Here is a 17,986-nt window from a genome sequence, read left to right as displayed (position 1 = left end):
CGTAAACTATTTATCTGATTTGGGGTGTGAAACATTAAACCGTAGTGTACGTTGAATTTTGACTAAGAGTGCCTTTAAATTGGATTAAACATATTTCTAAGTCTAGTTCATAAACAACTATAATATTTCATTACACAAGATAAGTTAAAATGTGGTTTTGTACTTTCTATTATTGGCTTAAATTATTCTATGTTGTAAACACGTAATGCATTGCAATCTTGCACCCTTACATATACTAAAGTAACCTTAATTATGCATATTGTATTTTAAGGCAAAATGTTGCGAGTGTTAATGTCTATTGAAATAAGAAATAGCAGCAGCGGAATAGATGTTGAATCATTCATAAACAGTGCTAGCAGTTTCATTGCAGACAAAGCATCATATAAATTTAGGGTAAGATATAAAGTAACGACACTGTACATTTCGTCACATGTCACATTCGTCATGTTGGCTGTGTTTGAGGAGTAAGACGCCCTTTGGTCCCAAATATTGCATGTTTTATATAATTGTTAAAATATAAACTTTTAAACTATGTATTGGAAAGTAAAATACTTTTATTACAATAACATTTGCTTTTTTTGACAACACAATGCACATTCATCAGGTACTAGCATCATTGTTTCCTGCAAAATTACTGAAATTTTAACAATTATGAAATTTGTGTTTTATTTAGATGGTCTTTGTTTACGATGGAAATGGCCGCACTTGTTTTCAGACTTCAAGTTTAAATATGTTGTATTTTACGATATTACATAACATATAAACATTGAGAATGAACATGAATAGGGCCACTTTCTCTTTATGTTTGATAGATTTTTATATCAAAGCATGAATGTATGCGTCTCTAATGATCAAATCAGTTCTTATCTTTTAAAACAAACTAATTGAATCGACTGAAGTATACACATAATAGGTGGTTGATTTAAGATAATAATCTATAATCAGATGTACTTCAAATTTGACTCCTTTACAGGTATTGTAATTTTATAAAGATGTACATAATCTCTATTTATGAAAGTCTCGACAGTTATAAACTTTTTGAAATTAGTAAGAAATATCAATTGAATTACGTTTAACAAATACTTTCAGGTTCTGGGAGAAGCACAGATTATTGCAAGTATGTTCTTACTTATGTTACTTACCGATTGATTGGTCATTCTAAATAACTATTGAAAAGGAGAACAAATGTAAAAAGTGAAATAAACAAAAATTAAAACGAGCTCATGTCTGACATTCACAACAAATTCTTTTATATCAACAACAATGTGTTAGCAAATAAAAACAAATATTAGATGGGAATATCAGAAATTGGTGTATTTGAAGATGAATTGAAGCAATACATTATTTCTTTAGATCAAAACAAAACATAACAAAAGTATAATGGAAGTGAACCCCTCTTTACAGATGGTCCGTTATTAATTATAAGAAGCGACTTTTATAAGAAATGATCCGATCATATGTGTTGTAATGTGCAGAAAGAATGATGTTGGATAGTTTAAAGTCTTTATCGAATTGTGTCACAAAAATGTATATATGATTCTGATGAATAATTAAGGGGAAAAAAAGACAGAAATTATGATCAGCATAATCGTAATTGGTATGTGTCATATATTGACTTCGACACAACTTCTTCGTGTGATATATATATACACTTGTAAACACAGTACAAATTGAACGTTATCAAGTAGATCAATTACTCAGAAGAAATAATTGTGAACAGTCGTTATGTTAACAGTTGTTACAATTGATAGGATCTGGTATGTCTGTACATGTACATATATTCATATTTTTATTGAAGCAATCTTTTACTTCGAGTTGGGTCTTTTTTTCTCTATTAAATGTGTATGATGTTTTAGACCCGGTACTCGAAAATATGTGTTTGCAAAAAGATTGTCTTAGTTGATAGATTAACAAAACATCTTTGAACTCTTTTCACAACAGATAATTAAAACAGATCGACGAAAAGTACCCCCGAAATTGTTTTCAATATAATATATTGTCCTTCATCATGTTCATATTTTTTTTCATTTTCTCTTTTTTTTTCCTTGAATGTATAGTGATTTACTCTTTATGCATGTACATATTTGTATTTGTATTAAAATTAAAGACTAACTTTAACGCTATGAACATGTAAATAAGATTATTCTGTTGAATATTTTACATTTAATGAATGACTATTATTTATTTTGAATTTATTGAACCATAAAATAATTTTTGACTCTTCACTTTGAATATACTGCGAAAGCGCTTATGTAAAATGTGAAGAGTCAAAAATTATTTGTATGGTTCAATAAATTCAAAATAAATCATTGCCATTAATTATGAATAAATTTCTAACAAAAATAAGGCCCAAAGAACTTTTTATATTATTAATATTAACAATAACAACGTACACACATGCTGGCGTATGAATACACACCGTCAGAGTTGACAACATTGGAAATAAAAGTAATACTTATAACCAATCAGAAGACAGTGAACACACTTAATGTATTTATTGTCATTTGTTTCCTAATAAATCATTCACAGTTTAGCTGCTTACATGAAATGTGTTACACATAATAATGCAAACAACATATATTTACTCAGCAATTAGTTTTAAAATTAATTCAATATGAAAAATTATGGTTATACTTTACTTGAAGGAAACGGGAACAGCAAACATTTGTAACTTAAAGTATTTGTGTACGCTCCAACCTATAAAAATACCGTTTTTGTCCTATTAGAATCGAAATAAGTCTTTCACACTGTGCTCTTTTGCCCAATTTAAAATGAAAAATTATCATATTGGACCATATTTTACGCTCAGTGTGAAATTGACAAATAATGCCTACCCATGTTGAAATGAGCATATGTATTGACATGAAGGAATTATTTCATAAATATATACCTATTCTTGAAAAACGTGTAGGACGTTAATTTCGCGAAAATACATTTGAAAAATGTGTATGTTTTTGTTTACTTTTAGTTTTTGAAGTAGAAGATGATTCTGTTGTAAACATGGTAACAAATAATATTATGAGGATGGGCTCCTATAATGTGACATGCACACCTCTTACTGGTATTAAAAGCTTGGCGAGTATTGTAGATCTTGATTACAGACGAGAATTATCAAATAGACGATTATCTCAGAAATATGTCGTATGGTTTGAACTGCCGATGGACAACTACCATGGTAAAGTGGAATTCTTATAAATATCGATTTATATCATTGCGTTTTGAAAAACGATAAAGATATATTTTCGTCTTAAGTAACTGCGAGTACTCCTTTTTAGCTCACCTGGCCCGAAGGGCCAAATGAGCTTTTCCCATCACTTTGCGTCCGGCGTCCGTCGTCTGTCGTCGTTAACTTTTACAAAAATCTTCTCCTCTGAAACTACTGGTCCAAATTAAACCAAACTTGGCCACAATCATCATTGGGGTTTCTAGTTTTAAAAATGTGTCGAGTGACCCGGCCTACCAACCAAAATGGTCGCCATGGCTTCAAATAGAACATAGGGGTAAAATGCATTTTTTGGCTGCGAACTCAAAAACCAAAGCATTTAGAGCAAATCTGACACGCGGTAAAATTGTTTATTAGGTCAAGATCTATTTGCCCTAAAATTTTCAGATGAATCTGACAACCCTGTTGTTGGGTTGCTGCCCCTGAATTGGTAATTTTAGGGACATTTGCTGTTTTTGGTTATTATCTAGAATATTTTTATAGATAGAGATAAACTGTAAACAGCAATAATGTTCAGCAAAGTACGATTTACAAATAAGTCAAATGACCGAAATGGTCAGTTGACCCCTTTAGGAGTTATTGCCCTTTATTGTCAATGTTTAACCATTTTTCGTAAATCTAAGTAATCTTTTACAAAAATCCTCTCCTCTGAAACTACTGGGCCAAATTAATCCAAACTTGGCCACAATCATCTTTGGGGTATTCATAAAAATAGAACATAGCGGTAAAATGCAGTTTCGGGCTGCGAACTCAAAAACCAAAGCATTTAGAGCAAATCTGACATGAGGTAAAATAGTTTATTAGGGCAAGATCTATCTGCCCTGAAATTTTCAGATGAATCGGACAACCCCGTTGTTGGGTTGCTGCCCCTGAATTGGTAATTTTAAGGACATTTTGCTGTTTTTGTTTATTATCTTGAATATTATTATAGCATGTATAGATAGATATAAACTGCAAACAGCAATAATGTTCAGCAAAGTAAGATTTACAAATAAGTCAACATGACTGAAATGGTCAATTGACCCCCTAAGGAGTTATTGTCCTTTATAGTAAATTTTTAACAATTTTCATAATTATTGTTTTTCTTACATTTTCAACTGAAACTACTGGACCAAGTTCATTATAGATAGAGATAATTGTAAGTAGCAAGAATGTTCAAATAAAGTAAGATGTACAAACACATCACCATCACCAAAACACAATTTTGTCATGAATCCATCTGATTCCTTTGTTTAATATTCACATAGACCAAGGTGAGCGACACAGGCTCTTTAGAGCCTCAAGTTTAGTTTGTTTTTTTTTTGTTCTTTTTTATTTTTTGGGTTTGCGCCAACCAGATGAGTTAAAACTTCGAGTTTGATCTAGGAGATGAACAAAATTGTGTTAGTATAGGATAAGGTTGGGCGGTACTATATTAAGAAGCGCTGCATTCGCTATATCCTTATCCAAAGGCGGGCACTTGTATGTCAGTTATAGTCGTGGATAGCTGTCTGTCATATTTTAACTTAATAATGTTAATGTTGTGGTTAAATTCAGCAAAAAGTATAATTACAAAAATACTGAACTCTGAGGAAATTTCTGAACCGAAAGTCCCTTATCAAATTGCAAAATCAAAAGCACAAACACATCAGACAAATGGATAACAACTGTCATATTCCTGACAAGGTCCGGCCATTTTTTATATTTTTTTTTTACCTTTCCGGTTGTTTAAAAGTTTGTAAAACTAGAACCATATTGCGCTAACTACGAAAAGATTTGTTCGTTATTGAAGGTCGTACGATTTCTATGCTTGTTTTAATAATTACCGTTTTGTCATTTTGAATAGTTGCATTGTATAATTTATAATGGTAATACAATAATAAATATACAATTTTTCATAAGTTTTGCATAGACGATTTCATTCAATGATGTCGGAAAAACGTTGAACGCTACCTACAATGACCTGCTTTTCCCTGGAATTTGACTTCCATTATCTGCCGTTAGCGGAGCAAGTGATCTTTATGCAGTTTCCCTTTGTTCATTCTGGGATTGTTTGGTATTTTTTGGAATTGCTTTAATTAAGCATAATTTTCCTTGTAGTGGTTTATGATCGTTGGTATTCTGTTTGTGTTCTATCATTTCGTTCATGTCATAATATATGTTGTTTTACTTTATCCTTATCTTTTTAAAATTGTATAATGCATACAATTGAGTCTTTGAATTATTCAAACGTCCTGTGTTATTGTTTTGACAGGTTTTTCACCAGAATTGTGGAAAAAAGATGTTATGTCAATCTTTGACAACCTCCACTACAATAACCGCGAGCTAGAGATTTTCAAAGTACTTGTAGAACGACGAGTATATTTATTTTTGATTATTTGTGTTATGCGCAACTTTTGCAATTAAACCATCAAAACCATTATTAGAAATATTACTACATTTGATTAGAAACAATTAACATTGTACAACTACCTCTTCCTGATGATAATATTGCAGTCAGCCTCGCCACGTATTTTTTTACGAAAGAGTATAAAAAAAAGTATAAACTCCAAGACAGTTCAAAAAAGGGAAAGTCCATATGATCTGTCAAAATAACACAATATGAATCAAAGGACAACAATAACTTTCAGCGTCGAAGTTATTTTTACAACGTCTTTGTCCAAAAATTGTGTGTGGGAGAGGATTACTGACTGGTCCAAGTAGTTGGTTTACACTTATCACTACACAGGCAAAATTTGCTCACATGAATTTCACATCAAGGTCACGTGAAATTCACATGAAAATTTCACGTGAGATTCACCTCAATCGAGCTTATACCTGTTATACATGAAACTCACGTGAAAGTTTTCATGTGAATTTCACGTGAATTGAGGTTCACATGAATCTGATGTGAAATTTTTCACATGCATTTCATGTGAAATTTACAACAAAAAAAAAAATGATTTTTTTCATGACTTTAATTAAATTTGAAAATTTAGATGTTATTTGAATTACTTTATTTTTAAAATTCATGTGAATTTCACATAAATAAAATTACGTGATTTTCATGTGAAATTCATCTGAGTTTCAAATGAGAATCACGTGAAACTCACAAAAAGTGATTTCACGTGAGTTTCATGTATAGGCTCGTTTGAGGTGAAATTGATGTGAATTTCACGTGAGATTCACATGAATTCAAATTCATGTGAAATTGATGTGAGTAAAATTTGCCTGTGTAGTAAATCAACTGTGTGGTGGGGATTTACATTCCTGTCCAGGCGAAGTGTATATGAACCCGACATTAATGAAAAGAAGTTTTCAAGTTTCCTGCCGTCGGTAATATATATATCGTTATAAACAAAAAAATGTAGTTTTTTAAAGGTAGCTGCAAGTGGAGTAAGAAACATAGAAACAAACCAACTCACTTAAATAATATCAACTCAACTAAAACTTTCATCACTAATATATGTAGTATAAGAGCTTCTACTAATGTTACTATCACGTGTACTCTATCGCATTCGCATTGCTGTCTTTATTACCACTGCTTCTTTAATATGTAGAATTGGTTGAATAATACTTATACTACTCCTGAAACACCGATACATGTATATATTCTGACTTGAATACTTTTTGCAAATGCCGAAATATAACTACGTTTTGACAAATTATTAAAAAGATTTTATGGATTTGTATTACCCCCCTCCTTCCCCCTCTTAATTTTGATAATGGCAAAAAACCTCAACTTTTTTTATTTCGAATGTAACACACATATCTTAATTATTCTTAGAACATTAACTTTATCGTGTTTATTATTAACCCTTTATTTGTCTTTTTTTATTTAGATATATGTGTTAACCTGTGCACAACACTTTGAAGATTTGGACTACACAATCATTAACGTGTGGAAACTTCCACTGGGAGACAAAATATACAAGAGGTCGAAGCTTCTCACACATATTTAATAATAAAATAAGACTAGATGGTCGGTTAATCATCGAATTATGTTTGAATATAAAGTATTTTATTTAATAAAGTATTTAATTGCTAAAGGCATAACAAAGTTTGAAATTGATTTTATCTTTTAGATTAAAAAACTCATAACATTTGTGTAAATTGAAATAGAGGCTCTCTAATGAGCATGTGTCGCCCAACTTGGTTTATGTGCATATTAAACGAAGGACACAGATGGATTTATGACAACATTGTGCGTTTTGATGATAGTGATGTGTGTGTAGATCTTACTTTACTGAAAATTCTTGTTACTTACAGTTTTCTATATCTACAAAAGAGGGACGAAAGATACCAAAGGGACAGTCAAACTCATCAATCGAAAATAAACTGACAACGCCATGGCTAAAAATGAGAAAGACCAACAGACAAACAATAGTACACATGACACAACATAGAAAACGAAAGAATAAACAACATAAACCCCACCAAAAACTAAGGGTGATCTCAGGTGCTCCGGAAGGGTAAGCAGATCTTGCTCCACATGTGGCACCCGTCGTGTGGATTATGTGATAACAAATCCGGTATATAGTCTAATCCAGTAGGTCACATTCATGAAAGGGAAGGGGGTTGTAGTTACGACGTAAGGAACATATCCGATATCATTTGTGACACGGTTATTCCATAACGGTCCACCAACTCGTGATGGCGTCCGTAAAATTTACGAAGGGATGATTTCAACTTCACCATTTGGAACTCTCGGTTTAATTGCTTCCTTGTGAGCAGCAATCCTCTATCAAGAAAATCATGATAGGAAATGCAAGCACGGGAATATCGTATCAATTGGGAGATATATACCCGCATGCAGGTGCTGCTGGAATGTTGCTACTCAGAAATGGAAAATTCACAATTGGAAAGCTGAAATCATCTCTTTTGTCGTAAAGTTTGGTTTTCAACCGACCCTCATTGTCAAGATATGAGACAGACTTAAATGTATCTGTAGTATACTATATCTCCAGTTTGATGGGATAGATGCGTTCATCATAGTCACCAAATTTTGAATTATTTAGTGAAAGAACAAATGTATAACAAACTTGAGCCTTTAGATACAGGGGAAAATATTTTTGTAAAATTTACCAAACTTATGAAAATTGTTAAAAATTTACTATAAAGGGCAATAACTCCTTAGGGGTCAACTGACCATTTTGGTCATTTTACTTATTTTTAGATCTCACTTTGCTGAACATTATTGCTGTTTATAGTTTATCTCTATCTATAATAGTATTAAAGATAATAACCAAAAACGGCCAAATTTCCTTAAAAATTACCAATTAGAGGCAGACACCCAACAACCAGCTGTCCAATTCATCAGGGCAGATAGATATTGACTTGATCAACAATTTAACCCCCGTCAGATTTTCTTTAAAATGCGTTTCAGAGTTATAAGCCAAAATCTACATTTTACCCGTATGTTCTATTTTTAGCCATGGCAGCCATCTTGGTTGGTTTGCCGGGTCATTGGACACATTTTTAACTTGATACCCTAATAATAATTGTGGCTAAGTTTGGTTAAGTTTGACCCAGTAGTTTCAGAGGAAAAGATTTTTGTAAAAAATTACAAAAATTTATGAAAAATTGGTAAAAATTAATTTAAAGGGCAATTACTCCTTAAGGGGTCATTTGACCATTTCGATCCTGTTGACTTATTTGTAGATCTTACTTTGCTGAACATTAATGCTGTTTGCAGTTTATCTCTATCTATAATAATATTCAAGATAATAACCAAAAACGGCAAAATTTCCTTTAAATTGCAAATTTAGGGGCAGCAACCCAACAACGGGTAACCCGATTCATCTGAAAATTTCAGAACAGATAAATTCTGACCTGATAAACAAATTTACTCCTTGTCAGATTGGCTCTAAATGCTTTGGTTTCGGAGATATATGGCAAAATCTACATTTTACCCCTATATTCTATTTTTAACAATATCGGCCATCGTGGTTGGTTGGCTGGGTAACCGGACAAATTTAATAAACTAGATACCCCAATGATGATTGTGGCCAAGTTTGGTTGATTTGGCCCAGTAGGTTCAGAGGAGAAGATTTGTAAAAGTTAACGACGACGGACGACGACGACGCCAAACGACGACGGACGCCGTGCCATGTGAGCTAAAAAAGGACATGGGATATCCATTCATGCCAAAACATCAGTATATACAAATGCATAGCAAAAAACCAAAGGGACATTGCATTTATATATATGCAATAATCATTAGTTGTCAAATACAATCTCTCAATCCAGGGAATTTAATATTACACATGTTCTTACAAACTAAATTGCATAAATGTGTATGTAATATGTGCTAAAACTCGTTCATAAATTATAATTTGTTTTATAATATTCACATTCAGTTAGTATGCTTTTGACCTTAAAAGGTCACAAGCATTCATCTTTATATATACAGAACGGTATTTTTAACGTACGTCATCGCAGACAGATTTTGTAGTTTTTATCATATTGCTTTGATGCCTTTCAACTGCTCATCATATATTTGAATTATTTATCCGTGAGGAATTGGAAATTACATTTCGTAGTGAAAACTGTAAACCTTACTTTTATTCAAATTCAAATGTGTGCGTTTATCGATTTGGCTAAAGCTGCTGTGGATTTTGATATGCTGGTTTATGTTAATTATCAATCCGTTTTTATTTTGTTGTAAGTCACCGGTTTTTTCATTTATATATAATATATTATAGTCATTTTATAAAAAATTCACGGTTTGCAAAAGTATGAATTATTCTAAATAATAGATGTTCTTATCCCAGATAGAAAACCCTAGCCGTATGGAACACTACTTTTTGGAACTTGTGGTCCTCAATGCCCTTCAACTTTCCTTTTTTTTTCTTTTTTTTTTTCGCTTTCGAACTTTTTCATCAGAGCGTTACTGGTTAGTCTTTTGTTAGGTGTATTAGATTTTAAACCTTGTACCTTTTGTTAGCTATTATTCGTGTGTTTTTCTGTCTAATATGTTCTGCCATTTATTTGAAATGTAGTCCTATCATGTAATGTTGTCATTTTAATGTTATATTTAACATTGCAACAAAAGCAGGCGGTTTGGCATGCCTCAAAACCAGGTTCAACCTACCGTTTATTTTTTATCAAAATGTCCTGAACCAATCAGGAAAATGGCCATTGGTATATTATAGTTCGTTTCTGTGTGTGTTACCTTTTGATACGTGTTTCTGTACATGTTGTATCGGAGTTTTTCTCTTGTATTTGATGTTTCCCTCAGTTTTAGTTTGTTACATGGATTTGCTTTTTTCTCAATCGATTAATGAATTTCGAACAGCGGTATACTGTTGTTGCCTTTATTTATGCATTGATATCAAAGCTTTATTCGTAACTGTTAATAGATTGCTACTACGCAACACAGATTGCGTGTTTGAATCAGCAGAAAACGACATTGGCAAACGTTGGCGACAATTAACTTATAATCTAACTATCTGTTTTGTTGATTGAACACATGTATTCTGATCACACCGAACACAAAGGCGACACCACGTGTCTACAAAAGACCTGTACGCAGAAGCAGTTTTTCAAACGAATGTTCGACAGTCAGAAGAAAATCTGCCTGATATTGCCATCTTCGCTAGCTAAGGGTTAGGCAGCAAACATTTGATTTTCTGGGGTGGGGGCTATGGTTTTTTTTCCCGGACAAACTTTTTTTTTCGCCTTTTCTCCAAAAACTCGAAACAAACTTTTATTTCCAAAAAAAATCCATAGCCCCCCCCCCCCCCACCACACCAGAAAATCAAATGGTTGCTGCCTTACGATCCACCCCCGCTCTCTCCACCTTTAGCGGATTGAGTTTAAATTTCAGGTACAAATTTTTATTGGTTGCAATCAATACTCGCTGCATCCAATCAAAAAGCGCCTATAACATGATCACTTGTAAATGTAGAAAGTGTTTGTAAACAAATTTTCATACTTTTAATCGACTAATAGAAGTTTCTTTGTATATTTCTTCACAAATGCATGAATGTTGATGTATATTTTCGTTTCCAGCTTTATCAAGTGTGTAGAATCTAGATGTAGCGTGTTTTACCTCCAAATTGAAGAGTTTCACATATAATAAAGCTGTCGGTGGCCGTGTGTTACCTTTCCTCGTCAGTTTTAATCTAGCGTCGTAGAAATGATACATAAGGCATGGAGAAGTTATTGTTACAGATCAGCTCAATTATCTATAGTAAAGGATCCTACAAATTAATGCAAGATACAGTCACAGATAATAATTTTATTTATAAGAACGTGTGAGTCAGTGACAACTGTACAACAGATTTATCCATCGGATAACCAGCAATGATGGTGATACATGGCTGTGTACATTATGTATATACAACTCGTCTAAACATCAACCCAACAATGTTAGATCTGTAAATTTGCTTTCGCAAATTTTTGTTCTTCCCTCGCCGGGATTCGAACCCATGCTACTGAGATATCGTGACACCAAATCGCCTGCACTGTAGCCGTCCCGCTAGACCACACGACCACCTGGGCTTCACATATAATAAAGCTTTCGGTGGCCGTGTGTTACCTTTCCTCGTCAGTTTTAATCTAGCGTCGTACTACAGTGCATGATATATAAGGCATGGAGATGTTATTGTTACAGATCAGCTCAATTATCTATAGTAAAGGATCCTACAAATTAATGCAAGATACAGCCACAGAAAATAATTATATTTGTAAGTACGTCTGAGTCAGTGACAACTCTACAACAGATTTATCCATCGGATCACCAGCAATGATGGTGATACATGGCTGTGTACATTATGTATATACAACTCGTCTAAACATCAACCCAACAATGTTAGATCTTTCCTCACCGGGATTCGAACACATGCTACTGAGATATCGTGACACCAAATCGCCTGCACTGTAGCCGTCCCGCTAGACCACACGATCACCTGGGCTTCACATATAATAAAGCTTTCGGTGGCCGTGTGTTGCCTTTCCTCGTCAGTTAATCTAGCGTCGTACTACAGTACATGATAAATAAGGCATGGAGATGTTATTGTTACAGATCAGCTCAATTATCTATAGTAAAGGATCCTACAAATTAATGCAAGATACAGTCACAGAAAATAATTATATTTATAAGAACGTCTGAGTCTATATATATATATATATATATATTATAGAATAGATAAATTGTTGATTCATCATAATGTTATGACAACAAAATTAGTATATAATTTGTGTTGTCCCCTTGACCTACTACCCTAATCGTTTTAAGATTGTACAAAACATATCATTGAGTCATGGAATGATACAAACTTCATGTGTTATTGTTTTGACAGGTATTTCACCAGACTTATGTCATACTAAGTGGACAAAAGATGTTCGTTCGATCTTGAAAAAACTCAAGCATATTAGATTTAAGCTAGAGATTTTCAAAGTACTTGGGGAAAGACAAGTATATTTATTTTTATAATTTGTAATATGAGCAACTATTGCAATCAAAACCTCACCACCATTATCAAAAATAATAATACATTTAATAACAAACAATTAACATTGCACATCTACCACTTCTGGTAATACTATTGCAGTCAGTCTCGCCTCATATATTTTTACAAAAAAGTAGAACACACAGTCTAAACTCTAAGTCAATTTTAAAAGTGAAAGTCCATAAAAACTGGCAAAATAAATTATATCAATCAACGGACAACAACAACAATCAGCATCACAGTCACATTTGTAACGTCCTCTTCTTCAAATTTTTGTGTGTGAGCAAAAATTGCTGATTGGTTCGAATAGTTCGTTTATACTTATCACTTATCTATCAACTTTTCCTTCCCAGGCGAAGTATATTTGAACAAGACCTAAATGAAAATGAGTTAACAATGTTCATGCTGGCGGTAAAAGGTTTACCTTTTAGCTTTTTAAGGTTAAAAATGGGGAAAAAAAGATACCGCCAAGTTTTGCAAAGGTAGCTGCAAGTGGAGTAAGAACCAAAGAAACACACCAACCAAAAATATTAAGGAACCTTAAAACATTGTTGTGACGTCATTCTATTGTTTTCCCTGTTCTTTATTTCAGTGATTGGACTATGATTTACTTGTAAGAAACCATTATGTTACCTTTCGCTGTCCAATATTTTAAAGAATAGCCCTCTTCTTTCTTAAAATATTGGACAGCTAAAGGTAGCATAACTGATTTTTACAGGTAAATGAAAGTTCAATCACTGAAATAAAAAAAAACTTTTAATTACCCCAATTGTTTTCATCATTTAAACAAATATACAATCAAAGAAAAAATGACAATTAAAATAAACATTTTATTAAAGTCGTGTTCCAAAACAATAATTTTGTCACTCATAAACACGGTTTCTTGAGGGAAAAAATCCCTTTCAAATTGATTTTTTAACATTACCAATACTTCTATCATAGCCATTTTGCTCATGTTTTTGGGTTGTATCTTTTAACACTAATTCAATAAGTTGATTATGCTCGTTGTAAGTCTTGTTTTTGTTGCCTTTATGAATTTCTTTTTTCAAAAGATTTGTCTTTGTTCGTCTTTAGGTAATCCAAATTGACCTCTGGTGTTGCTCTTATTCTTCCTTACATAATTTTCATCTACAATTAAAATGTAAAAAAGCAATAAAGTATTGCTTCTAAAATTTGATAGATCAAGCCGCAATACAAAGGCCATGAACCACCTAAACCTTATCCTGTGTACGAAGTGCAAATCTAGAAATTCCTTCCGATGATTAACTAGGGAACTATAATATATTTGATAATTCTCAGGTTTTGGCGTTGATTTACAAGTTCTTGTTTTTTAAAGTCATTGCATCAATATGAATATAATGCTACATTCGCCTATGAACGACGATGAGTATGGGAATCAGAATAAAGGAAAACATTACCACGTCCACTTGTATTTTTTGTCTATCTGATGAGTTAAGCCTTTTTCAGCTGATTTTTATAGTTCGTTCTTATGTTGTACTGTTATACCACTGTCCCAGGTTAGGGGAGGGTTGGGATCCCACTAGCATGTTTAACCCCGCTACATTATTTATGTATGTGCCTGTCCCAAGTCAGGAGCCTGTAATTCATTGGTTGTCGTTTGTTTATGTGTTTCACATTTGTTTTTCGTTCCTTTTATTTTTTTTTACATAAATAAGGCCGTTAGTTTTTTCGTTTGAATTGTTTTACATTGTCTTACCGGGCCCTTTTATAGCTGACTATGCGGTATGGGCTTTGCTCATTGTTGAAGGCCGTACGGTTACCTATAGTTGTTAATGTTTGTGTCTTTTTGGTCTTTTGTGGATAGTTGTCTCATTGGCAATAATACCACATCTTCTTTTTTATATTACCGCATTTTATCTATCAAACCAATCGTGTGTCCGATTCGCACTTTGTTCACAGTGATAATTTTATAAAAAAAAAGAAAAGAAAAGAAAATCGAGACAAAATTACGTTTCGGTAACATTTAAAAAGAAAACACAAGGGACTCAATACACAAATAAACGAAAAAAGAACGACACGACATTTCAGAGAGAAAACAAAACAGAAAATGAGGGGGGGATCTTGTGCCGTTTGGGTAAACAATAACAGTCTCTTGAAAGTTCATACAAAAGAATATAACTGATTGCATGTTGTTAGCTCTTCGTTTGTTCATATTTATTATATATTTGAAATAAAATCGACTGCGGTGCACTCGATATGGTTCAACAAGCACCTGTCTACATATGCTATTCTTTTTTTTCTCACCTAGTAAAAACAAAACCCGAGAAGAAACAAGAAACTAGTAGGAGAGGACTACATTTTGAAATATAATATATTTAAAACTTGCCAATATAAGCTGCTTTGACTATATCCTCTTTGTAATCCACACTGAAATAATGTATCTGAATAGATTCTGAATACACATTTGATTTTAATCCAAAGTTTGAAACAACACAATTACTAATAAAGACATTTCTTTTTTCGTTTTTGCATTAAGAATATACTGTCAAAACTTTATCCATTTTGAAACATAAAACGCATGTAAAGGGTATTCACGGAAACTATGAGCGGAAACAATGAGTAGTCCTTGCGCACGCAAAAATCACGATACGCATACCCTGTGTCTTATTTTTCATGTAGCAATACATGTTGTTTACCTTCAGTTGTACTTTCTTTTTGTCTATTTGCTTTTTTAAGTTGAGCTACTGTTTAAAGATGCCAACATGTAGGATATATTTTAATGTAAAGAAGTTTATTCACAAAACAATTTTCATACTTGATGAAAATAAATCTTTGCTTGCTTTTTCTTTTGTTTTACCTTCTTCGACGTGTTAAACAATGGAATTGGGAAGGGGGTTAAGGGTTCTTCGTGAAGGTCAGTTCAGAAAATACATACCAAACTTAAATAACGGCTTCATTATAGCTACGCTTTTTGATTTGGTTCATTTGATAATGGCAAATATCATTCATTGCCTTTCATTTGATAATTTTCATTTTTACTGAATCAAACACAATTTAACTGTGCTTGAAACTTTAATTTTTTCATGTTCATTATTAACCTGTATTTTGTTTCAGTTATATGTTTTCACCAGCCAAAAACATTATGAAGAATTGGAATACAATTTGTTGCAACTTCCACTGGGAGACAAGTCTAAGCTTCTTACACAAATATTATAATCAAGGAGGACTAGAAAGTCGGTTTATTTAACTATGCTGACATCTAACGTATTTATAAATTGCTGATGTCATAATTAAGTTTGAGATTCATTTTGTCTTTTGACTTCAAAAATTCATAATACTTAAATAAAAAAAAACACATATGCACAGCAAAAATCAAAAGCCAAAGAACAGGAATGTATATATTGCAAACAGCATTAGTTGACAAATACCAAACCATTAATCATGTTAATCCAAAGGAAATAAGATTACACATTTTCTTACAAAATACGTTGATTCAATGAGTATGCCATATATGCTGGAACTCGTTCGTGATATATGCAGTTTGTTTTATTATATTCGCAGTCAGTTAATGTGTTTCTGACCCAGGTCAAAAGCATTCATCTTTATGCATACAAAACTTTATTCCCAAAAAAAAATATTTTGTACGTACGTCATCTTAGACCGAATTTGTATTTTAAATGATATTGTTTGTGATGCCTTTAAATAGCTCATCATAATTATATTTAAATTATAAATCCGTTAGGAACTGGAAATTACATGCTGTAGTTGAAACCCTTAATTTTGCTAACTTTTTCTAACAGATTATGCCATTCTATAGGGGTGATAGTTTTTTTTTTCCCTTTCTGACCAACACAAAGATGCCATTGTTCTTTGGCAATCTGTAAACTGTTTGGCTGTAACCTTCTTGCTACTAAGCGTCTAAAACAAAACAAAAGCAAGTAGCGGGTTTTCAAATGAATGTTCGACAGTCAGAAAACAATTCGTCTGATACTCAACGTTTAGATCAAAATTCTGGAAACTAGACAAAAGAGTGGAGTCACGGTAAAAGGTCAAATAGCTACACGGAGAATGTAACACGTTGATTAATGAGCTACATTGTAGAGGCCCCATTTGGTCAGATAGAAAATTGCATGAATATGTAGTATTTAAAGTCCTCCGCCCCTTTTCGTTTTGTTGAATGTCTGGAAGTACCTATTAGCCACGTTTGCCTATTCTCCAGGACCCAACGCATCGTGCTTTTTCAGTACAGAATAGGACAAACTCTATAATATTCCGTGGCTCATATGATGGGTAGGTGCTTCATCGGGGACCAGACCCAATCCTTCATATTGTACTAAGCTTTGACTACCGATCTAGTGAGTATTTCTTTTAGTTTCCGATGTCTACTGCACGCCACCATTGGTGATTTTGGAAATAGCTCCCTACATTTCGCATTGCGAAGTAGTTTTTTATAATGTTTTTGTAAAGCTTTATTTATATTTCCTTACGAAAAGTGATATTTAGTTACAAATACTAGTGGTATCTGCTCAGATTCTTGTTTAAAACGGAGTAACTCTGTTTGTTCGATATTGAGAGCCGATTTACAGTAACAAAGTATTTCATGCTCCTTATATCCCCTTTGCTTAAGATGGCATTTGAATTTACAAAGTGTGTCTTTTAAATTCTGCGTGTTGCTATTGTGTCGGTGGTGGCGAATAGCTTCCCCTTTTATAAATCCGGAGAAGACTGTTTGGTTATGCATAAACGTCCTATCTAAATATTGAAACGTATTAGTAGGTTTGGTGTAGCTCTTTATATCAAGGATACCGGTGTTCCCGAACCTCAACCCTTTATGTACGACTGTATCGAGAAAAATAATTTCTTCGTTTGAAATTTCATAAGTAAACTTTAATAAAGGGTGATGATCATTTGCTATTTTAAAATAAACTCCTCAACCTCTTCTCGTGATGAATGATATATTATAAACGCATCATCTCTATACCTTCCGTAAAATAAGATCTTATTTTTATACTTATATTTTTCAATAATTTCATTGATAACTTCGAATGCTCTAATATCACAAATTTCTGGGCTGCATTTACTTTCCGTACTAGCGCCTATTTTCTGTACAAAGTATCGGTCATTAAATTCAAAATAATTGTTGTTCAACACTGTGGCTACTAACGATTTAATTGTTTCACAGCTAGGTAATTTAATCGGATAATCGTCTTTTACTGCACTGTTATAAGCCCGTCCAACAGAATGAATGAGTTCATTGAACTCCATGTTCGTATACATGCTGGTGCAGTCAAAAGAAATTTAGAGGCAATCCCGATCAGGCCTTAAATTTTCTATTTTATTTATGAAATCCCCACTAACTCTAATTTAACTGTTCTGTCTTTTAAGGTAT

General features: G+C 32.9%; 1 protein-coding gene across 2 annotated transcripts in view; it reads left to right on the top strand.

Moving 5' to 3' along the window:
- Positions 1 to 17,986, top strand: part of LOC143055362 (uncharacterized) — a 188,646-nt gene continuing 170,660 nt past the window's right edge. The window contains exons 1-6 of one of the 2 annotated variants that reach the window (XR_012972001.1): positions 1 to 46; positions 272 to 393; positions 1,090 to 1,117; positions 2,969 to 3,175; positions 5,457 to 5,560; positions 7,024 to 7,231. Coding sequence is in view for 1 of the 2 variants with exons in the window: in XM_076228501.1 (XP_076084616.1) it covers positions 277 to 393 (117 nt within the window). In the remaining variant the exon portion in view is untranslated. Of the gene's footprint in view, positions 47 to 271; positions 394 to 1,089; positions 1,118 to 2,968; positions 3,176 to 5,456; positions 5,561 to 7,023; positions 7,232 to 17,986 lie in introns of those variants that run through there. The other variant, XM_076228501.1, reaches the window with a different exon arrangement.

Source organism: Mytilus galloprovincialis, chromosome 12, assembly GCF_965363235.1.
Source record: "Mytilus galloprovincialis chromosome 12, xbMytGall1.hap1.1, whole genome shotgun sequence".
Classification (NCBI taxonomy): domain Eukaryota; kingdom Metazoa; phylum Mollusca; class Bivalvia; order Mytilida; family Mytilidae; genus Mytilus; species Mytilus galloprovincialis.
Note: the sequence above shows the minus strand (reverse complement) of the source record. Positions and strands in the feature narration are given on the sequence as shown.